The 24,308-nt window shown below is 45.8% G+C and overlaps 2 protein-coding genes across 3 annotated transcripts in view; one reads left to right on the top strand and one right to left on the bottom strand.

The window, feature by feature from the left end:
• Window positions 1-12,869, top strand: part of Drgx (Dorsal root ganglia homeobox) — a 35,515-nt gene extending 22,646 nt beyond the window's left edge. The window contains exons 3-5 of the mRNA XM_070662912.1: window positions 889-1,094; window positions 5,935-6,356; window positions 10,021-12,869. Of these exons, the coding sequence (XP_070519013.1) occupies window positions 889-1,094; window positions 5,935-6,356; window positions 10,021-10,531 (1,139 nt within the window). The 3' untranslated portion in view covers window positions 10,532-12,869. The remainder of the gene's footprint in view (window positions 1-888; window positions 1,095-5,934; window positions 6,357-10,020) is intronic.
• Mtp (microsomal triacylglycerol transfer protein) overlaps window positions 1-22,402 on the bottom strand; it is a 63,008-nt gene extending 40,606 nt beyond the window's left edge. Inside the window, exons 1-4 of one of the 2 annotated variants that reach the window (XM_070662898.1) lie at window positions 22,257-22,402; window positions 22,005-22,042; window positions 1,646-1,762; window positions 1,469-1,512 (exon numbers count right to left, since the gene is read on the bottom strand). In XM_070662898.1, coding sequence (XP_070518999.1) covers window positions 1,469-1,478 — 10 coding nt within the window. In that variant the 5' untranslated portion in view covers window positions 1,479-1,512; window positions 1,646-1,762; window positions 22,005-22,042; window positions 22,257-22,402. The remainder of the gene's footprint in view (window positions 1-1,468; window positions 1,513-1,645; window positions 1,763-22,004; window positions 22,043-22,256) is intronic. The other variant, XM_070662897.1, reaches the window with a different exon arrangement.
• Between the last annotated feature and the right edge of the window lie 1,906 nt (window positions 22,403-24,308).

Genomic DNA, 24,308 nt, shown 5'->3' with positions numbered 1-24,308 from the left:
AAAAATACGGCAGAAGGGCAATGTAAATTACATATTAAAAAGTTTCTGACGAAATCTCAAATCGAATGCTGAACGACGATCGTTGTAAGTTCCTCGATGAAATAGTTTCACGGGTGTATTAATAATTTCGAAAGGCGAGACGACGCGGCGTAAGATACACTTCGAGGAATTCAATTATTACGCTCGCTAAATTAAATTCAATTAAATCGAATTAAGCGAGCAAACATGGGCGAGCGTGGCTCGCAGCGTGCGGCTCTGCTTTTATCATGGTGATTACGAGCCACTTGCGTTAAATAAAAAAAATAAAAAAAATAAAAAAACTAATAAGAGATATCCCACATTCCTCGCGAAAAAGCGGGGGAATTATGTTGATCGTTTTATTTTGTAATAACGCTCGCCGTATAAATTTGAAAATTCCGCGAGATTGTCAGTAACTCACAAGTTTCTTGAAGTTACCGAGTTTCGCAAACCCTAGTCAAGCACAGGCAAATATGCGGAGTACCGAACTAAGTTCTCTTGGAACTTTGCAAATTCGAATCTATCAAGAATTAAAAGGCGAAACTTCGTCGAAACCTCGTCCCCCCCTCCGTTCAAGTGAAAATATTTTCTTTATATCGATGCGACACATATTATTAACGTTAATTAATAAATAAACCGTGCACCGTACGTAATAATCAATCTATTCATACAACTAAACGTAACATGTAATAATACTTTTCACGTTTATTAATATCTATCGATTTACTATCGCTTAATTCACGCCAATCGTATTATCAACTTCGTAATTTTTTATTACGGTGAGAAATAAAGTTTGCACGAGATACAAGTAAGATTTTACAAACGGACGAAATCAACAGCTACTTTACAGTGCTTCCGGATTAATTACAGATACCAGTTACTCCGCCTATCACCCGGCGCTACACGGAGTCGGCGAGGATTCCTTCGTGCGGAGGAAGCAGCGCCGAAACAGGACGACTTTCACCCTTCAGCAACTGGAGGAACTCGAGTCCGCCTTCGCGCAGACTCACTACCCGGACGTCTTCACGAGGGAAGACCTGGCTATGAAGATTAATCTCACGGAGGCTAGAGTGCAGGTGAGTTGTGACAACGATACGCGCGCAGATATCCGTTCTGCCAGCGAAATCTTTTAATCCAATTGCCCCCGCAATTGTCTCCCGTAAGTCTCGCGAGGATTTGATTAAAATTTCTTTCGCGATATTTCATTTAAATATGCAGGAGAGGGAGTCGCGCGCGTTGCTGAATTATTATTAACATAATTATTTTACTTTGTTCAGTTTTATTTCGTCGGCTCCCGTAAAGTATCTTGCCGGCGCGTAACGTAATAATGCCCGTAATCCATTTAAATTATATATATCCTAGAAAAAACCATGCGCGCTACGCGCGCGCTATTTTTTTCAAGAGACCCCGAATTACGACTACGAAGGAAAAAATTAATTATGCGACTTACCGATCGGCATGAACCACAGCGGAGTTGACGAGTTTTGCCGGTGACTGTAACATAAAATGGAAAACATTAATGTAGACGTTATATTAGTAGCCGGTATATTAGTTAATAAAATTATTAAAAAAAAAAAGTAAGTTTTTTTGATAAAAATTTTATTAAAAAAAAAAGATTTATGCTTACCTAAAGTTGCTCCGCCGGGGCCTGATGCCTTTCCTAGGTCCTCCTCCTCCTCTCAGCACTCGGATGAGGATGTCGGTCTGGTGCTCCTTCGGCAAAAGTCCTCCTCTGGATTTTCACCTGAAACAAAAAAGTCATATATTATTAGCAAAAATCTAATCTCTCGTATACTATATAGGATGTATGTATGTATATTATATAAAAGATCATTAGAATAAGGGAGATGAATAAATTCGTGGTAAAAGCACTGTGCATTATATTTAAGGATATATTAAAACAGGTTACTTGAAAGTATGCTAATCACGTTGTATAATCACGTTTATTCGATAACATAAAGGCACGTGCATTAAAACTTCACAGAATGTTCACATGCTCGCGTCCGTGCATTGGCAGCAGCGAGCTTAATCTTTTAATGCGTCTCAGCGCATTGAGATTGGATTTCGCGTTTTAATGCGATGAGAAAATTACGCGCGGCAACCCGGTAATTTTTTGTCCGCCTTCGTAGCGTTAAGTCTCGCGTTAAGTAGAGAAATTCCGAGAACATTTTTCGCGCTTAACGGTCTCCCCCCCCTTTTTTTTTTCTTTTTTCTTTTTTTTTTTTTCGCGTAATATTACGCGAAACACACAATAGAATGTATTATCCGCTTCTACGTATCCATTAGTATCCAAATGATTATATCGCGAAAAAATATGCGTAAACCGGATTTCGCGATCCAAAGCGAAATTTCGACAAATTTTTTTTTAATCGATTTTTGTCCTTTGCCACTCCCGGTTTTAAAAATTTGCCATATTTATAATTTATCGTACGAAAAATAACGCGCCGTGTATTTTATGCATGAGTTACGTGACGCGGACGAGGAGGGGGAGGGGGAGGAGGGAAAGGGATCGCGAGATTTAGCCGGGGATGAAAATATTTTGGCTTCAACCGGCGATCGCGAAAATTAAAAAAGAAATCTGTGAGAGATCGCGACCGTGATCGATTGTCTGCGGGTGTACGGCGGTGCCGCAAAAGCGTGAGCGTATGTGCCGAGGGGTTGAACCGGGCAGCGCGGGAGAACGGAGGGGAAAGGGGACCCCGGGACCCCCAAGAGGCGCGCTGACACCCTCGACCTGACGTAATCTTCTGACAGAGTAAGCCGGTAATCTCCGGGATTACTTTGTACTCCTGGCTACGTCCTCACGGCCATATTTACCCACGCCGCTGTAATTCGCGCTGAGAATCCCTGCAGCGTAACAGCGATTCCAGCCTAAAATCCTGTCGGAACATCTGCGGAGGATATCTAATTACCAATCGCGGCTTTTGATTTCTCGCAACGCGTCAACCTGCATCACCGTCGTATCCTAAACAACACCGTGTGACAGTTTTTTCAATTTTTAAATCAACCTGAGCACTCGGATAATATTCGAAGATCTCCGGAATGTGATCGAGCCTGCTCGTTAATATCCTATTTTTTTATCGTGACATTTTTTTAAGTAATTATGCTACAGTAGACGACAGCTCCGCGTGCTCCTGCGGACTCGAAAGAGACGCATCCCGGGTACCTCACCCCCGCCCGTCAAATATCCTGACTCGCGAAGGATCCTCGATCACGAAAGCCAGCCTGGCGTGCATTGTACGGATTTTCGAAGCGGAGGAGGCTTCACGAGATAGACGACGGTGTGTACATATATGACAATGAAAGAGGTGAAAGAGAGGCTGCGAGAGACCGAGGGGGAGAGGCGGTTGGGTCTGGCTGTGACGCAATTACGGCGCAGACTCATTGTTTCATTAGCGAAGACAAAGGGAATCTGAAATAATGGACAAATAGGCGCGTTTACGTAGCGCCCGTCCTCTTCTCCAGGCTCCAATTAGAACCTTCTAAAAGGGGGGCGAGGGGCGAGGGCGTGCGGGCGGGGGAGCTGAAGGAGGGTCCGTTGTATCGCCGAGGCACGTACCACGCGACATCTCGTCACACGCGGGCGAATATGCGCGTATATTTCCTCGCGTAACGCGTGCACGTTCGCCCGCACGCAAGCACGCACACGGACGCGCACGCATGTGCGACGCGGCAATTACCAGCGTGCGTGAATTAGACGCGCGGCGCGGCGCGGCGTCAAACGCCCGCTCGCACCTGCGCCCGTGCGAAGTGCCCTGGACCGTGGATGCTGGGCACCGCGATTACATTGGCTCTCCTATTTTCGGTGATTGGATTTCGCGGAACTCTTCACTCCCCTTCATGTAGTTATTTACGCCTCTCTAAAGTTATAAAATGCCGAAAATTTCACGCGCTACGTGCGGAACGGTCGCCTCGAGGAGAGCAGTCTCGCGAACGCGGCGCGAGGGAGCATCGATACATCTCCATTTATATGACAGTTTTGGCGCGCCATTAATTATTCGAATCCGCAAATTGTAAAACGAGGCGGAAATTTCTATAAACATGAATTTATTAAAAAGGCGGACATTTTTCAATTTGCAGGCTGTTGGAAAAACAGCTCCCCCGTGAATTAATCAGTAGTCGCCGTTGTCGCTGTTTTAAAAAGCGTATCACAATGATACATGCGATTGGTCATCCCGCGACAAAGCGCAAGCACATTCATTTAACAAAAGGTCCGACCGATTAAAAACGTTTTATGCCCATTATCAGTGAATTTCGGATTAAATTTGTATTGGGAAAAAAACGGGGGAAAAAAGAAAAAATAAAAAAAAAAGTGGAGGAGAGATATCGCGCGAGAGTGGAAAGGAAAACGACGGCGGTCCCTACGGAACCGCGGCTTTGTTCCCAGCTATTATTCGCCCTTCTCCCCGTAACCCTTAGGATATTATTATATCTCCCCGTCTGCCGCCCCAGCCTCCATCCACTCGCGATGCTCGAGGTGGCGGTAGAAGAGTCGTGCCCATCGTATTTATTTTATTAAACCATTTTCCGAGCTTCCTCCTGCGAAAGTTCCGCGCGCTCGAATGTAAGATAATCATTTCGCAGACCCATTACACAGGATAGAATGTGCCAATCCTATTTCAGCTCCTCCCGGCGCGGAACTTTTTTTTTTTTTTTTGCGCGCGAAAATTCTGTTCCTCTCTTAAATATATTTGCACAATATTTCCTTCTCTAAATAATCTTTCCCTCGAAAACCGTGCGCGGGCTGCTTAATGAAATTTACGACGTACGCATTTCTCAACGTAATATCCGCTTTATACGCGGCGAACGTTTTTCAGACAAATACCATTCTTAATCAATTGATTTACGTCCCACGAGCCAAATGGTTCTGATTACGGACGACGCGTTATCGTTGCCCGGCGCGTTCAGCGTGCCGAATAATGATTCCGTTGCGAGAATCCGACCGCTGTACGCCTATTGTCGCGGCGAAAGTCAACGACGGAGAACCGCTGGGTGTAATAAAGTCTATTTCAGCCGGTATTATGTCAAGTTAGCCTCGTTAGCGGAACTCGAGCTTTTTAAAAAACACTCGGCCGCCGTGGTTGCTGTCGGCTCGTTGAACATGCACGGCGGAAAGTGCCCCCCGGCCTCCCGTCCCCCTCCCCTCGCCGCTCCCCCCTCCTACCCCCCTTCGTTTCCCTACATTTCTGCCAACGAACCCGCCGCACCTTCGTGCTTTTCTCTGCCTCAGAATGTCACCTCCCCCGAGCATGCAATTATCCTTGCACATTTGCGGACGTTGCGGAGTGCCGTCCGTCTCATTTTTCTCCTACCTGTCTACCTCGTTTCCGTGACTTTCGCGAGACTTAGCCCTCTCGTCAGCAGCGCGCGCGGTATAGCCAGATGACTGAGATGTCGGGAATATTGAATCAGAGAATTATGCAAACTTCCGAGCGAAGTTGCCTTTTGAGAAGTTTAACTTTCTGAATGTAGCGTACATCGCGCGGCGATATAATATTTATTCATATTTAGCGTAACCCTAAAATTGCATTATGGAAAAGACACAAAACATGAAATAAAAACGCGGAGGGAGGGGGAGAAAAAAAAAAAAATGTTTACTACGTAAGAGGTGTTGGGTGTTGCAGATATTCGAATACATGTATTTCCCTTCCCGTTACGTGCTACTTAATTGCAAATTACAAATTAACGAATTTAATATTACCAGCGCACCTTTTTGTGTAGAAAGAATTTCTCGACTGCTTAAAAAAAAAAAATAAAAAAAAAAGAAAGAAAAAAAGAAAAAAAAAATTAATTCAGCAACTTTACTCGTAAAACAGAAACTTCTGCATCAAAGTTACGCTTCTCATTATCGATTCCCCGGGTCTTAAGCGCAAGGTTAATCTGTCTTAATCGCGGCGATTGTTATCTTTTTTTCAGGTATGGTTCCAAAACCGGCGGGCGAAATGGCGTAAGAGCGAACGACTGAAGGAGGAGCAACGCAAACGCGAGGGTGGAAACGGCGCCGGCGGCGGCGGCGGTGGCGGCGGTACCGTGGAACCTTCGGCTTTGGCCGCGCCGACGTCCTCGTCGGCGGGCCCGAGCCCTACGGGGAACGATCCGGAGGGCACGACAACGAGCAGCAGCGCCGCCGACACGGAGGACGCGGTAGCGGAGGGAACAGGGGGTGGTGGTGTCGGCGGCGGCTCCAGGAGCCCCAGCACGACTTCCGCCTCGGTCAGTCCTCGGCCTCAGCCAAGTCAGCCGTCCCTGGGTGGCGTCTCGACGCCACCGCCGACCCCCATAAGGGCGCCACCGCCGCCACCGAGCACCGTAGGGGGCCTCGGACCACCCGCCGAGAGGTGAGCTCTTAGCTTCGTTTGTATTTACGTCTTTAGGAAATATCTTCCTCCTGCTTCCTGAACTCCTCTCTCCGCCGTGGACTTCCCCTCCCCCCGACCCCTTACAAACTCTCGGACGATTTCAACGAATAAGTGGGTGCAAGCGCCGCTGAACATCGCCAGCCGGATGCTCGATACGCGCCATTAAGCCACTCTTCGTGACGGCATCGCTGCGGCCCCCGACACCCGCCGGTTAAGCCGCTTCTTTTCCCCGGTACCTCTCTCCGCGCCCCTTCCGCGCGTCGCCGTCATAGCTACTCGTATAATCGCGATAATCGTCGCCTCGTTAAACTGCAGCTTCCACGGGAGTCAACGTCGTACTGGCGAGGGGGAGGAGCGCGATACGCGTCGCTTTTCGCTCTCAACTTTTGTCTCGTGAAACTAAATGGCGTCCCGCGTTTACGACTCGCATGTCACCGGAAAGAAGCGTCGAGACGAGCTAAAGAGTTTGCCACGGGTAAAAAGGTTAAAGAGCTGGCGACGGTTTTTGGCGGGATTTCACAGTCCCACGAGCAAGTGGATTAAGCGTTTCGAAGTTATTGATTCCCGCAACAAGCAAATGTTTCACAACTCTGCTCGCGCCCGGTATTTAACTTTGCGCGTTAACGAAGAGCGCAAGCACGGTTTCTTTCTTGCAACACTTATGCCTACGTAATTTAATATTTATTCTACACGTGCCGTATTAAATAAATTAAAAAAAATAATTTTCCACGACAAGAGCGTATCATGATATCTCTCTTATTTACTACGGAAATAAATCCACGTATCTATTTATATTGCCGCTGTTCCAGACATCATAAAGGAGAGGTTCGACGTACGTGTGTGCATAGAAGATATAGAAAAATATTTGTACCGCATAAAATATTTCTGCGAGAGACGCGTTTCATCGGCCGCGCGTATAAGGGGGCCGGAGCACGTCCGAGAAATCGGAAAGAGGCGATTTATCCCGCTCGCGATTCTCTCTTTCCGCGGGGACGGCGCATTCGTTTATAATCCCCGAGACGACGGCGGTGGGCTCTCTCCGGATCGCCGGGAACAAAAAAAAAAAAAAAAAAAAAAAAAAGAGAAAAAAAAAATGCCGAAAAATACGCGTAGCAGATACGCGTAATGCCTGCGAGAGGAGGGCACGCTAGATGTCGACAAGACGACGAAGAGATAGCGGGCGGTCCGAGAGGGTCGGCGGGGCTCGCTGGTACCCGGGATCGAGGGAAAAGGTAAAGAAGAAACGGCAGGAAGATACTCCTTCGCCGTCCCCGCAGTTGTAATTTATTTAAAACCGCTCGCCGTAAATATATCCCCATCATTTATTCAGTGGAACGGCGAAGCTGCTGCCGGGGGTCGTGGGCGAAGGTGGAGGCCTGGGGGAGAGGGGAGGGTGTAAGCTCTGCGTTCCTTCTTACCTTCGCTCTGCCTAGCTACCTTAAGAGCGAGTAGCTTCACGCTGCCGTACAGGGGCGGTTCCGCGTCTCGCGGAGACGTTGTCTCGTCACTAAATCGCTCTTTTGTCTCGCGATTCCCTCGGAAAGCCCGCGCGCGAGAATTGATTACGCGTTGCTCTGATTAGACGAGCGAGAGACGGACGCTTCGTTTTAGAAATTGCATTTACGGTTCCGGTTAGCGAAATGCAATTTTCTTAATTGGAAAATCAACTTAGTGAAGAAAGTCATAACAAGCAGAAAAAAAAATAAAATAAAATAAAGTGCGCTATTCTGTCAAACGCTGAAACTTGCGTTTGAAAATAGAATCTAATTGAAATGTGCGTAAATGATATCGCGATAATACGTACATCTCGAAATCGTTTCCTGTCACTTTTATTACTTGCTTTAACTTCGTGCCATATTCGCCTACCGGAGCTGAAAGCGTTTAATGTTATTGAATTTTAAATAAAGATTTTAATGGAGTCTTATTACGCGGGAAACGCGACCTCGTCTAGCTAATATCGTAGTTATCGACGTCGTTACTTATCCAGAAGCGTTTATAGGATAAAAAAAAAAAAAAAAAAAAAAAAAACTAGATATACTAAGTAAAGTGGAGCACATAAATATTGAGTAAAATAATTAAGGTGTTCAACTAAAAAACGGAACTTTACAATGAAAATTTGCAAAAAATAAAAAGGAAGATAAATGAAAAAGGTACGAATAAGAAAATATTTCCATGCAATTATCAAAACCGGCTTGACACTTTCCACTTTAATATACGAGCTTTCCCAAGATTTTCTTTTCCTTTCGGTCGTAATAATTTTCATTTAATTCAAAGGGGCCCGCGGTTGTTAGTCACACGTCATTTCTGCGAGGAATAATCTACGTTTCACCCCCCCGTAACTCGACACCGTAACTCAGTGCCGAGCAAACGCGTCGATAAGATAGGAGGATGTGCCAAGTTGCGCTTCGTCCGTCACGTCGGCGTGTACGTACGCTGCATTTGCATGTGTGCGCGCGCGCGGCAAGTAAACGAGCGCGCACGTAAGCAAGGCGCACGGTAGACTACGCGGCTAATTGCCGCTAATTATCGCGCTTACCGCGGTTCGGCTCTTCCTCTCGCCGCCACCGCCGTCGCCGTCTCCGTCGCTCTATCCTCCTTCGCCCCTCCCCCCCGCGCCCGCGTCGCGGTTTACCGCCCCCTCTTCCTTTCCCTCCTGCGCCCGATTTAACCCCTTCTCTCCACCCAGACAACCACCTGAAATCCGTTACTCTGGCCTGCCGACGAACTGCGTCTTTCCTACCCTCGCCGCGCATTCCACTAACGACCTAAATGCCGTGGGGCTGCCTGCCCTAACTTTCGCCCGCCCCCGCGCGTCCCTCCGCTATCCGCTCCTTCTCCTTCCCTCCCGATTCTCGGCTTCGACTCGAGCACCCGACTCGAGCTCGTTACATTAATTAAACAATATTTGCGATTAATATTTGAGATAATCATCAGCGCCTCAAAGCAGCCTCCGTTCCTCTCGGAGGATGCGGAACATCGCGCGTGCTAATCGGATTAGCGCTTGTGAGGCTGTGGCTCCTTCTCTCTCTCTCTCGCGCTCTCTCTATCTCTCTCTCTCTTCATCCCATCCGTTCTCGGCTCCCGTCTTTCTTCCGCGCTCTATTCGCGTCTGTCTGTCTCTCGCTTTCGCTACTCTGATACGCCGGTAGTTGGAATCGCGCGAAATTGCGACGTCCTTTTGGCGATAATCGCACCGGTGCTTGAAATAGCGTTAATTCGCGGACGAGTTAAGGATCGTTTCCGGCGTGACGATTGAGACGTTTCTGTGTCTACGTATATCAGTGCGCGTCAATTACGCTATTGTCATCAATTTAAAAAAATTACAAAATAAGAGACGCAATATTTTGTTACTTCAACAGAGAAGCAAATATATATATCACATTTTTAAACGCCAATGGAGAACAAAGACCCTATAATTCGCCTTAAAAAATACTACGACAACAAATGATAACATTTCAACGAGCTAAAAAAAAAATTACTTCCATACTTATTAATTAAAAAAAAAACCCCACCAGGCAGGTGATGCTATTAAACGTGACGGCAATTTAAACTTTGTTGTACACCTCGTACTATATTCCTGTGCCACATTTCCGACTTGTACGCCCAATTAATTTTCATTTCTTTCCTCTCGTCGAACTTTCAGCACCGCAGGAATCGGCGCAGGCTTCAGGCCGGTGGAGCCGCCGACGTCCCTCTTCTTCTCGCCTCATCTGGCTGCCCAGTTCTCGCCGCCGCTCTTCGGTAACAAAGTCGTCAGCAGCGCGTCGTCATCGTTGACATCGACGACGCCGTCGTTGTGGACCACCAGCGATCAGCACCGGCCGGGCAGCCTTCAGGAGATGCTGTCTTGGTCACCGACCGGCTGGCCCGGTTCTCTCTGCGGCTGCTGCAAGCCCGGCACCGGCGGCACCGGCACCAGCGATCTCCATCGGAGTAACAGCCTGGCTGAGCTCCGGAGGAAAGCTCAGGAGCACTCGACCGCCTCCGCTCTTCTCGGTGGCCTTGCCGGCTTCCCCGGAGGGCTCCCCCTGCCTTTGCCCTTACCGCTGCTGCCGCCCTTGCTGGGCCTTTCCAGGCGACCCGAGCACCATCACCATCATCACCTGCCCGGCGTGGTGCACCAAATACAACCCACCACTAAGGAAGATCCCTAGGATCGCATCCACGAACCCCGGAGTCGTCTCATTGACGCAGGATATAAATCTCTAAAGGATATTCTACGCGCGTCGGACGATTGCAAAGTCGAAGCTAGACAGCGATATAACAGTCCCGGTGAGTTCGGATCTCGATGCTACGTTAAACTTGAAGAGCGTTACATATGAGGGATATTATATAAAGCGTTGTAAACATATATGCGATGTATATGTATATAACATGTTGCAGATTTGTTTCTCGCTGAGAAAATTATTAGGTTCGATTTATCTTTTAAGCGTACGTGGCCGCGAATCAATTTTGCTAAATTCAGTTTTGCAATTTACATCTTTCTCATCGAGTTAATAATAATTGAAATTCTATCGAAGCGCAGCGTCGAAAATTGAACTCATCGATTGTTGTACCGCCAATCCTTGCAAGTGCTTTTCTTATTATAATTGCATCTCGATCTTCTCGTATTTTTTTAAACGGAAAAAAAAAAGCTTTCCTGAGTTTCGACGTTGTGATAGTTCAGGCGAGTTTAAAAAGTCTCGATTCCGGAAGACGACGAAGATTTAACGAACCACAATGCTACGAGGTGGTAACTTTCGCTCGGTAAGGCGGCTCGTGCAAACACTGCAAACTATTCATTGTCTGCGAGTGCGACTTGTTAAAATAAACATGACGCAAATTCTGTTAAGAACTTGTGCAATCTGGATGAAAATTTATTTTAGCTCATATAACACGTTAATATTATAAAAAAAAAAAAAAAAGAAGAAAAAAATCAAAAAAGAAATTTTCGTTTGCAACAAATTTGACAGTCGACTTAATTTTTTGTTATACAATATATAAAACGAAAAACATTTGGAGAAGTTTTCGATAAACTTCTCCGTTGTTTAAATTCCTGCTGTTAATTTTTTTTTTTTTTTTTCTTTTAAATTGCCAATTAATTATTTGCGATTACTCCCGGTGTGTTTCTCGGCTCTCTATCGTTTTTGGCTTTTAATAAAAATGGGAAACAAACAAGATACCATTAATACTCATTGCATATGCAATAAACCGTTGAATAATGCAGCACTATCAATTTGCAGATTACTTTGTTATATCCGCGAGCGATGTAAATAGGCGGGTTGCATTACAATAATCTTTCGTAGTATTATTCTCAGACACGTAAAACCTTTTTCTCACACATGTAATCAGCAATAGCGGCTCTCGTGTTATGCAGAATTTTTATTTTATTTACTGCCCTAACTTGCGACCCACGGACACACGTTTGTACCGCCACCCATGAAAATCGTTAATCTCCAGATATATCGTAACAGGTTCGGCGAAATCCGTTAATCACGGCGGACGGCGTTTGAGATAAGTTCCGCGAGAGAGGGTAAGCCCAGAGATTTCGGGCTGAATTCACGAACTTGGAATACCGATACGTCGCGATAACGTTTGCACTGTATGTACTGTACATAATAAGGACAAAATGCGGCGAGAACGGGTGACGACGGCGCGCGTACGCGTCGTGATCGGTGCGGGGGAAATGTGTAGCAGAGCGTTCGCGAATGGTTTCGTTTCCTTCCACGCGAGTAAAAAGACGCGACGGACCAACACGTGCCTGATGCGCTGTATATTCAAATTGCTCGACATACTCGACCAGTCGATTCGTTCAAGCCACGCGGACAGGCTCGAGTGTGCACTCATCATAAAATTCGCGCAGGGAGTTGAAACCGATATAATCACGTTTCAGACTTCGATGCTGCTGTCGGAGGAGGGGAAGAAAAAAAAAAAGCATCCAAGATTTTGGATATTCTTCAAATCAAATCGATTCCCACCCGAGATTATATGGACTTTAATTCCCGCCTATAAGCAAAGCGAAGAAACTCGTTTCGAGTTGGCTACTACTCTTATATGCCTTAAAAAAAAAAAATAAGTAAATAAATAAAAGTAAAAAAAATTAAAATATTCGTCGATCGCCCCGGCAGTATAATCAATTTCAGATCTTTGCTACGTTTAACGAGTAATTGTAACTTGTCAAACAAAATCCGTTTTGGCGCGAGGACGGGTGCGGCAGCCAAGACGCAGAGGGGAGGGCGAGATCACGGAACGGATTTGCTTTGATAATTACGCGTGAGTTCGACGAGATAATTCCATTTTATGTCGTAATCCCTCTGGATTTTCGCGAAGCGAAAAGGCGTAGAAGCGAAACGGATGTAGTTGTTTGTAGAGACCTGTATATTACCTCCCGATAAATAGTCAGTGCTAATCAAAGATAGTCTAACGAAAGGTATAGCGTAAGGTAGCGATTAACTGTGTAGTCAGAACTGTGGTAGCGATATATCGAATAAACTTGTTCTCTCATGTGATGAACCCTGGTGTATATGAATCATTCGTCCGTGCAATTAATTTAATTCCTCCCCCTTTTCCCGCACCCGAGGATCGCTAAGGGTATTCCCGCGCGGTTGTCTCCTATTTCTCTTTATCGTACGATTTTTTCCCATCCGAAAAAACTCCGATTCCGTAAGTGATTTTGCTATCTAGCGCGTTACCGTGAGATTGCATATCGCGGATATCGCCTTGCGATTCGATCTCGGCGCAATAAGTTCTCCATCCTCGCGTCCGCCGATGGTATCGGAACACCAAGGAAGCGCTCTTTCCGATCCCATATAGACAAATAATTGTGCCATAACTGAGAACAACCTAGCCGCCGAGTAAAGCCGGTAAAAACACAGGAGGTAAAAGAAATAATGCAAGAACGATGGGAGAAGAAAAGAGAGGAAAGACGCGGAGCCTCCGCGGAAGCGGAGGTGAATCGCGGTAGAAGAGTGAGAAGAGGGTGCGGGGGGAGGGCGCGAGTCGGCGAAGGCAAGTAGCAAGGGGTGAAGGAAAAACGGGTGGAGGAAGAGAGAGGGGGGGAGGAAAGGGGGGAATGTTGGCAATCAATGCTCCTCATAAGAAAAGCTCGCCCTCTCTTATGGGATCAACCCTCCTCGGGGGTACATGCCGAGTCTTCTCGCAAAGTAAAAAGAAAGGAGCGAAAGCACGCGGAGGGGTAGGCGTAGAAGAAAGTGGAGGAAAAGCGGGTGGCGGTGGCGCGAGAGGGTAAAACGGAGAAGCGAGGGGGTTGTTCCCGGCTCGACCAACCAGCGGCAAGACGCCATTGATCGGCACGTGGCTCCCGGTTGGTGCAACGAATTCGTCGGGGGTGGAAGGGAGGTAGCTCTTCTGCCTCCGTGGCGGCGGTGACGGAGGTGGTGGTGGCGATGGCGAAGGAGACGGAGATGGTGGATAGAGAGAGGAACGGCAGGAGAAGCCTCGGTGGAAGACGGAAGAGCGGCAGGGGGTCGAGAGGGTGGCGAACGCGCGTGTTCTGCACACTCCGTTACACTTACTGGTAAACCGTATTAATCAACGACATCATGGTTTATCCCCCATTCCTCCCCGCCTCCGCGCATCTACCTTCCTTAACCTCCTCTTCTACTTCCTTCCCCTTTTCCTCCCGACCTCCGCCCGCTCCGTCTCTTGCTCGCGCTTCTTCCTCTCCCTTCTTATCCTCCCTTCGCCACCCCTGCGAGCTCCATCGCGATCTATAGCCAACGCGCACCGACATAGTCTTACAGCACCCTTGCCCGGCGCGAGATAGAAAGACGAGACAGAGAAAGCGGAGGGGCCGAGGGGAGAGTGAATCAAGGCGCCGGGCCACTTTGGGAGAGGCGATCGACGCTTAACGATGTCTCTCGATACCCATTACGCGGCTAGCCGGGATTCAACGAGCCGGCACCGTCGCTATCGCGTCATTGTGCGCAGAGAGCAGACCAACGCTCGCAGAAAAATCCGATTGATCCCCCCCGCACCCTGGGTCCGATACGTTCCTTCCTCCTAACTCGCCTCGAACGGGATGGGCGGATTTTGCGGATACTCTGTCTTACATCCCTCCGGCCCGCCGCCGCCGCTTAACAGTCCTTTACAATTCAGACAACGCGCGCGCGGAGTATCTCTTTTACGGCGAACACGATCTTCGCGGCCATGCGAATAAAATAGCTGCCGACACGAAAGACGGTTCCTGCAAAGATCCGATGTGATATTTTATCGAGCAAGGAAAGCGAATAAAATTGAATCCCTATGCGTGCGAGAACAAACCAATCGGGCGATATCTTCGAAAAATATTTGAAAGAAATGATGAATTTTAATATAAAAAAAAAGAAAAAAAAAAAGACATTAAATTTTTTTTTAATTTTTGTATTAAATATTGGAACAAGTACGAAATATAATAGTTCCAAGACGGTCCTACGTTGCAAATAAAATTCTATCACCTCGCGCAATCTCGAAATTAAATTCGCACATTAAAATAACCTAATTAAGATTATTCCTCTCTTCCTATTCTTTCCGGCAATCGACGTCTTTGATAAAGTATTACTTCGCTGCGCGAACCGGGATCAATCTCAATCCAAACCGCGCGGGGGACAGGGGGGCGGGGGGAGGGAATGCGTTTTAATCGGGCACGAGTAACTGATTTTCGAGCATCACGCTTAGCAGAGAGAAGATGGTTGAAGCTGCCTGACGCCGGTAGACAGTGATTAATACCGCGACGTCGTCTGGCGTCTCTCTCCCGTGCCGTTCCTCTTGCCACCCTCCGCGCCACCGACGTATGCGTAGGGTCGTGCACGAGAGGGCGTGCTCCGTTTCACCTCGCTCTCATCCCGACGGCCCTGCGCCACCCCCGAAGCGCGCACTCCGCGGTAAAAGGTTTTACGAAATTCATTGTCAGGCAATTTGCATGTCAAAGCCGCTGAGAAACGCGGCGCTCCAGGACTCGGCGGCAGCAGCTACGCTGCCGTCGAGTGTCTGTCTCTCTGCTCTTCCTGGGCTTCGCCACGCCGCCGCGTCGCCACTTTCAGCCTGATGGAATTAGGGGAAAAATAAGGCCATTTTGCGCGCGCGGCCGCCGCGAGCCGAAGGCAATTGTTTATCAGGTGGCTCGATCCCACGCTTCGGACCCACTCGCGATATTAGATTCAGCGCTAACGATCTCGGAGATCTTTAATTATCAAGGAATATGTTTCGCGCGCAATTAGAAAGCGGCAAGCGTGATTCCCTCAGATTACGTCAACGAACCCTACGTTTGCTTGCACCCGACGTCCGGGAACGGCTTAATCACACACTTGTATTATTTAACAGGAGAGGGAAGAGTATTAAAAAAAACTGACGTTCTAATTTTCATCTTAAAAGCTCCCCGGTATCTTTTCTTAACTTTTCCGCAGACTCTCTTATTTCCTCTCAAAAGAAAACGTTTTAACGCGATTAAAGCTCGAAAATGAAAAAAAGGGAGAAAACTTTCCGGTAAGCTTTCAATGGATAACAAATATATTTCTCTCCTATTGTTTTATTCATCGATGCTCGACCTGTTCGGCTTAGCATTCTCTATTCTAATGTAGAATTTTACCATTCACCTCCAAACCGTAAGTAAAATATAAAAAAAATTAGATAAAAAAAAAAGAAAAAAAAAAAATCTAATTGCTCTTATCGATAAAATTTTTATAGAGCGAATTAAATTTCTGTTTACGCAGTTTGCAACGATATAATAGCACACGCGTCGTTGAAATAAAAGATCCAAAGGTTCCGCTGGACAAAGAGGAGAAAAGAGCCGAAGAAAGGGAGGGAGACCCTCCTCGGATCCTCCCCCGATATAACGCCTTATAAAGAATAAAGCCACGGGCGGCGAGGGCGAGCGGAGAATTTATTGAGGTTGTCTGGCGAAACTAAGGGGATCAGAAGCCGCAATGATTTTCAATTTTCGAATCCACTTCGCGGCCGTTCCTTCGTTCTCTTTCGACTTCGGCGGGGGAGATCGGATCGACATATCTGGTTCACGTGTAACGTATACAGGATAGACGTAATCCCGCCCGCGGGAAAAACTCGTTCTCTCGCTTTTGCCCCCGTTTCAACCACACCGGCCCCCCCCTCCTCCTCACGAATGCCGGATTGCGTTCGCGTGCTTGTTAGGAAACGCGACGGTATCGATATACCGGGGCACGGCCGCCATCGATCTCATTTATTCCGCTGCTTTAATTTATCTCCTACAAATCCCGCCGCGTTCCGATTGCGCGGAAACGAAGCGCTCGTTTCGAAACTGCCGGAAATATGCATATTAACGACTTGAGGTGTTACGATAAATTAAATTATTCGGTAGTAGATTCTCTCTTTTTTTTTTCTTTTTTTTTTTTTCTTTTTACAATACCGAAAAATATATAACAGATCTGGATAATAATATAAAATAACATTCAGACGGTTATCTCTTTCGTTCTGAATAAATTGGAATTTGCAGCTTTAATCGAGCGCGAAAAAGAGAGCCGGGCAACGGCGAGGAGGCGCCGCCGTGGAATTTTCAAATTCTATTTGCGCAGCGGGGCCGAAAATGGGTGCGGGATGTTAAACGACCGGGTTCGATCGGCGGCGGTGCCGGCGCGGCACGTGGCGGCCGGTGCCGTGAAAGGCGAAGACGCGAAAATGATCGGGGAGCGGCGCGGTCCCTAATGGAATTATAAATTCAATACCGGCCGGCGCAGCGCACCTGAGTCTGTTTCCTGGTATTCGGGTAGATTTTCTCGCTCTGGGTGCACACGCGGGATGTATGGCGCGCCCGCGGACGTACGTGTGAACTCGTATTCGTATGCGAAACCGTAGGTGTACCTGCTACCTCGCGCATGTATCGCCGCTGCCGCCGTAATTGCCATCCTAATAATTGTCATGGTGTACGGGCGCGCGTATCGCGTCCCGCGCCGCGTGTGTTTCCGGGTAAATGATGGCCCGCTATCCAATCTACGCTCATCGGACGAAACCGCGTAACCGGCTGAAGATTAGTCGCGTATGTGCGGGAGTTGCGCGCGCGCGCGTGACAGTATACGATCGCATGAATCACTTGCGCGACGTTTCTAATTGCGGATATTATTACCGCGCAGAGAGATCTATCTCGGATGAGAACCGATGAGAGACGTAAAGAGAGACGCGCCCGTGAGTTTAGCGAGACCTATTAATTCCTCGGAAATTTTCTCCCGAAGATGCTGAGAATTCTTTGCTTCATGTGAATATTAAACTTTCCGAAAAAAAAAAGAAAAAAAAAAATATGTGCGTTTCGAGCGCATTGAAAATCGACCAGAGGAAGGAAGATTTGCTCTGGATTTTTATTAAAGATTTTACGCCGAAGGTGGGGGTGATGTTGGATAATTGAGTACTTGTTACGCGATTACGCGGCGATGCGAGTGAAGAAGAAAATTAGCGAACTTGTTAATTCACTACTACACTGCATATTCATTACTATTACATATTATTACATAAAATCATGTGAATTATTAGATACTTGATAAACTCGTTGGACGAAACGAATATGGGTATGTGAATATTATTAGAGTTAGTAGAGCAGATAACCGTCGGTAAACCCCTAAAATAATCGAGTCGCATTACGCCAATTAAAAATGTAAGAAAAATCAAACGAACTTCCGTGCGCGCGATAAATTTTGCAAGCCCCGATCAACGAGAGCGGGATCCTCTTTGAAAGATACAAAGCTTTGTAAAGCAAATCCACCTTCGCCCTTCCCAGGCAAAATATAAAATACAAGCGACAGAAATTAGTCAACTCGACGTGCACCTTCGTCTCGCTTTGACGAGAGCCCTACGCAAGGGGGAGAAGGAGGGGGAGGGGGCATCGACTTATTTGGAAAATTGATAATCGCTATCTTGTCGCTCGCGGCAATGCAATCCCGAGCGGTGCAGCCCCTATCCACGGGTATCTCGCACGCGTCAGGTCGTATCCTTCACTACGGTCGTATTATCGAGATTGGGCTCACCTCCTTCTGCCGGCCCCGCTCACCCTTCCTTGCCAAACGGCCATCATCCACCCTCACCCTCTCTCTCCCTTCCTCTCTACGGTTCTGTAGCCCCAATCACACCGGCAGCCGCTAAGTGCGATCCATTACGCGTAATGGAATGCGCCAATTATAACATTTGCTGAATAATTGGCGGACGCTCGGCTGCGCCTGCCGATGGTGCAGGCCGGCACACAGGGTATATACGCAGAGGTGGCTGAAAGGGATAGCGAGAGTAGGAGAGGACCCCGGTCGGTGTGCGGGTGGTACTTGTGTGGTACTCGCTCAATACGCGCGCGCACACACGCACGCTCGCACACGTATGTGCGTACACGCGCGCGGCATGGCAAACATCAAATAAATCATTTAATAAATTTTGCGGAAGTGACGGTGGTGGTGGTGGCGATGGTGGCGGCGGCGATGGTAGTGGTAAACTCTAAAAGGCTAGTCCGTTATTTTGCAGTGACGTTCACGAGTATCAATGACGGCTAGTTTTAACCCCCCTCGTTTCTTTTGGCTTTTCGCCCTTTGCTCGCGCTCGTCGACGGGGAGAAGGAAAAAAAATTATACTTAATTTATTGGCACCGTTGTTCGTTAAGTAAGATACACGTTACGATTTTACTCTACACTTTTCGAAAGAGTGTCGACACACTACGGGAGAGAATGAGCGAAGGAGAGAAAAAAAAAAAAAAAAAAAAAAGAACAACAACAAGAATAACGAAACTTAAACTGGAGCATGAAAATTTCGAGATGAGATCAATACCGCGGCACAATACGGTTAAGATAATTTATAAAGAATAATTTAGTAGCGTGATGGAAAAAGTACCAGTAGTGTGTTATGGAAGCAAAACAAGAAGATCACAAAGCCAAGGGACGACGAAAAAAAAATAGAGAGAAAAAAAGAGCGAGAGAGAGAATAAACAAGATTACAATGATAAAAACTGCTGAAGCAATTTTTCTAAACGCAGTTTAAGTGTCCGCAAAATATGCCCGTTAAAGCACAAAGAGGCAAAGATAAATCAAAAGTGATGCCCAATATTACGTCTCATTAAAAAAAAAAAAAAAACAAATTGAGACTTATAAATCTATGTTAAAAAGCTACGATATTCCTGCTATATTTTCTGAAATATTAAATTAAAAATATATTTTTTATACACGGGATTCTATAATAAATACTTTTATAGAACGCGCGTATCGTTCAATTTCCCGCTGACTCTGAAAATATTACGCGTGTTTTAAAACATATACGCTCCACTAGTAACGCAATTTTTCAATTATATCAATTAACTCTTCAAACATTTACATCGCTCGAACTTCCGCACGCTTTTTTCGTTTCTCCCCCGCCCCTCCCCCGGTGGCGTCCGCGTTTTCCATGGGTTTTGCATCGACAGCGCGCAGATAAATTTGACGCGGTGCGTATAAATATGAAAAAAAGTGAGTTGAAAAAAAAAGAAAAAAAAAAGAGAAGATCGGATATCGCTGTGTAACAAATCCGGCCTCAAAAAGCGTCAAAGGGCGTCGGCGGCGGCGATTAAGATCCTCATGCGAAATTGATGCTAATTGATTTAATCCAGTCGGTATTTACGGCGGGCAAATGAAACGTGTTTTCATCGTGACGTCAGATACCGGTATAATATCCCGTTCTTTCCCCCCCGCTTCCCGAACCCGGTCGCACACCGACACCGTCGTCGGGGATGCGTAAAAACGCTGCTCGCATACACGTCGACGTGTGTGCAGTCTATAATCGAGTTACGCACGCCGCATTTTTCCATCAGCTCTGCCTCTCTCCCGTCGATCAAAGAGCGCGCGCCCGCGCGTGGGACGGGGACGCTGCGAGGACGAGGATGCAAACGCGCGCGCGGGGAGGGAAAGAGGGCGCGTGGGGGGGTTGCACATAAAACGTTAGTAATGCATCCCGGTATATAAAATGCCGCTCGTTCGCACAGCGGCGCGATACACACATCAAACGGTTTATAAATCAAAACTTATAAAAAATTTTTGCGTATACGATATTATTTTCCGGCCGCGTTTACCCAGCCCGCCAGCGTTTACTATGCCGGGCATAACGCATTAACCGTTCTCGATAAACCCTTCCCTATTTTTTTTTTTAACTCCCCTCGCTCCCCCCCGCCGGCCCTTCCCGAAATGTTTTCCGGCGGAAGATAATTGGACGGATCGCCCCCGCTTCATTTGTCGCTGGCGCACGGCAAAATATCGAAAGTTGCGGCGAAAGTGCGATAATGAGTGCGCCGTTACGCGCGCTCACCGGTTATCGCGGAAAAGCGACCGCGATTGCGAATTCCGACACGAGGAATTAATTAATTCGGTCTTTCTCGATGGACTCCCAACCGATCGATGTCACTTAATCAATTCTACAAATGCGGAGTGGCATTTTCAATTATTTATCGCCGGAGGATTGTTACTGCGCGTGAGTGTTAAAGATTCGTACTTGAATACTGGAAGGAATATTGTTTGGTCTAAAGTTCGCAGATATGGCCTAACAATCTCATTGCCCGTGGCACTTGTTTCGAAATATTAAATAATTAATCGACGATGTTACGAAACTTGTGAAAAAGTAAACGTTAAATATTTTCAGAATTCGTCGAGTACTAAATTTGAGTAAATATAATCTTTTTAGCACCGCAATATTATATAACTAATAAAATTAAACATAATTAAATTATACATGTAGAGTATACTTTAATATCGCTGCATAATTAAAATATAATAAGTTTTAATCAATTATACCCGATAATCAATTATAAATATTGCACCGACCGAAAGCTTTTTAACCGAATTCGACGGTTTACGTGCGCACGACTAAACCCCTATGTTCATAGCGGGATTGTTTACCAGAAAATAATGAACGCGGCGGATGATAATGACGTGAAAAACAAAGAAGAAAAAATTCTAATTACGACTCTATAAGCAGACTCGCAGGGAAACTTCGCTCCGTTACTTCTCGTAACGTCCAAAGTTTTTATATAATTGTAACGCAGTTGATAACACACTCGACGAGAAATGACGTGAGATCAGAAACAGATAATAAACTTCACCACCAAGATTTCCCGTCAGGATCACTTTTTTTCTCGCTACATTTTTATAACAATGTCTACAAACATCCTGATATTGTTTTATCATTACTCGGTCTACTAGAATTATATTTCAGAATACAGCGTATTAATACAATCAAGTTATATTGGGATATACAATTTTCATTACGAAAGGTACCATGTTTCGTGATTAAATTTATTCGATCTCGAGTCATTTTGCTTCGTTTCGTGTGTAATGATGCATTGCAGATAAATAATGTAACAAATTAATGGATAGGCAAAATTAAGATGAAATAGATAATGTATATATTTAAATATTTCACATTAATCTATATTGTGCATTTAAAATATGTATTCGTGCAATAAATCGATTAATAATTATAGATGTTTCGTTCAAAGGTACATATTTAATTTCATCTGTTTTAACCTATCCATTTCAAGACAACGGATCTGTGATTCACGCCGCGTTTATCTGTTATACTTTTCTCTATCGTTGTCAATTTAATAAATCAAATGTATCTCATGCAATTTAATTTAATAAACGAGAGATCCGTCATCTGAATGTAAAATAAGATTTTTTTTTTACTCACAGGAAAGATGCGCAGCAGCGGAGTTATAGTTGATTAAACTGTAACACACAAACGTAAAAATTCAGATTAATAACAGGGCTCAAAATATTTAAAGATTATTATATTTTTATCAAATTCTACGTTTTTTTAAGTAAATACTCGAAAACATCATTTAATTATAACTTCTCTCTTCTCTTTAAAATAAATTAGCAAGCTCGGTTAAGTCAGAACTGATTAAGAATAAGTTGTACATAAAGAACAAACGATACTTACTCCGAGGATGCTCCGCTGATGCCCGATGTCTCCTAGACCTGCTCCTCCTCTCAGAATTGTTTTCGGGTAGCGAAGGTCCAGTCCAGCACAGTCTAGCACAGTTCAGCACAGTCTAGCACAGTCCAGCACAGTCCAGCACAGTCCAGCACAGTCCAGCACAGTCCAGCACAGTCCAGCACAGTCCAGAAAAGTCCAGAAAAGTCCAGCACAGTCCAGCACAGTCCAGCACAGTCCAGCACTACACTACACTACACAGTACAGCACGGCACAGGATAACTGCAACAAAAGCAATAACAATAAATTAATATTCTGTCTCATTTATTTAATATATTTATATATGTATAATACGCATGCTTTACTGTCTTTTATCCGTTCGCAAAACATATACATAAAATCTCCGTTCTCTTTAAGTTAAATCAGCAGCTCGGATAAATTAAAATTAATTACGAATAATTAACACGTAAGGACCAAACGATACTCACTCCAAGGTTACGCTTCCGTTGTCCAATATCTCCCAGACTTCTCCTTCCACTTGGAATCTTTTTCCGAATAGAACCAGCACGATGCGTCGAGGCACAACTGAAAGAACAAGAAAACGTATGTCAGCCACGAAATATCGCGTACAGATCATACGAGAGACAAAGAAAGCAATATGGCGAAGCTTCGACGGCGAGACCTCGCGCGATATTCTCTCGTCGAATTCACGAGAACTCGACCGCGAGCACAAGGTGTCGTATCACGATCGCGAAACGATCGCCTTACCAATCGCGAGGAACACGCGGCAAGCTCCTCAATCTCTCTACGATCCCCGGCACACCTTCGAGAACAACGATGGAACGTCGCCGCATCCTCACACGCCGAGTCGCCCACGCCGAGTCGCGCAATTGTGAAGGTTACCGCGGTGACCGTAAACAAGCGTCCGAGCCATGTATTCTCGCGAATAACTAATGCGCCCAGATACCTCCGCGTAATATTCAGTACGGCTTAATTTACAGTATATAATGCGCATCTGATAATACCTGTCGAATGACTCGCTGACGAACAGCATCCCGCGCGACTCCTCACCTCCCACCATCTTGGCACGACTAACATAATTGTCCGACCGATGGCTCGCGGATCGCTTCGCGCGTACGGTCTGAAGTGACGGCAGAATCGCATCTCAATGGCGCTTAATTGAAATACGAGTCGACACGGTGGAGGTGACCGTCGAAGCTTTACAGAAATTATTTTCCACGCATTTGCGATCGCGATGGGGTGATACGTGACGTTTCTTTTTTGAAAAAACCGTACGAGACTTTTCGCAGTCTCTTGTTGCTTGAATTGTTGAATAACTTGCACGTATCAAAGAGATTGAATACTTAAATTTAGTGGAGCTTACGAATTTATTTTTCCCCGATTTTTCAACGGTGTTTGAAATTTATTAAAATTACACGATTTTACTGTTAAAATGTTAAAAATAAAATACTAAAAGAAATGTAATAATAATATTAATAAAATGTACCTTATATGTATAATTTTTAAAAAAATAAAAGACATTTCTGTGGATTATTCCCCCATTTATAATTATAACATATCAAGATATTTTTAATTAAGAAAAAATGTAATTAATTATTTTCGTCAAATTTAATTTTAAATAATTCGCTTATTAATTAACCTGTTATTTATTGAACAGTTAATCGTCATCTCCATCATGCAAAAGCCCCTTAAACGTGCATTCGGGAACACACTTTAATTTTGTGTTCTATGTACTTTGCAAATGTATTTTCGCTAATAGTGGCCGCCAGTGCGGTATACATATATAGCTTTTCACAAACGGCGTGGTTGCGCACGTTATCTCGAGAAAGCGGGAACGGAATCGGATAAAGAGAGCAGCGGTATCGTCGGCTCGAAGAGTAACGAGGTTTCCCTCGGTTGGTTAATCCGCCGCGGATTGGATCGCGCGAAAACACGCGCACTAACGCGATTTTCGGCGGGCTCTCGCCCTCTCGCCCTCTCACCGCCGGAAGTAGCGGAACCGTGGCGGCGTCGGTGACACTCCGATCGTGCATCGTT

Source organism: Cardiocondyla obscurior, linkage group LG10 (assembly GCF_019399895.1).
Source record: "Cardiocondyla obscurior isolate alpha-2009 linkage group LG10, Cobs3.1, whole genome shotgun sequence".
NCBI classification, from domain to species: Eukaryota; Metazoa; Arthropoda; class Insecta; order Hymenoptera; family Formicidae; genus Cardiocondyla; species Cardiocondyla obscurior.
Note: the sequence above shows the minus strand (reverse complement) of the source record. Positions and strands in the feature narration are given on the sequence as shown.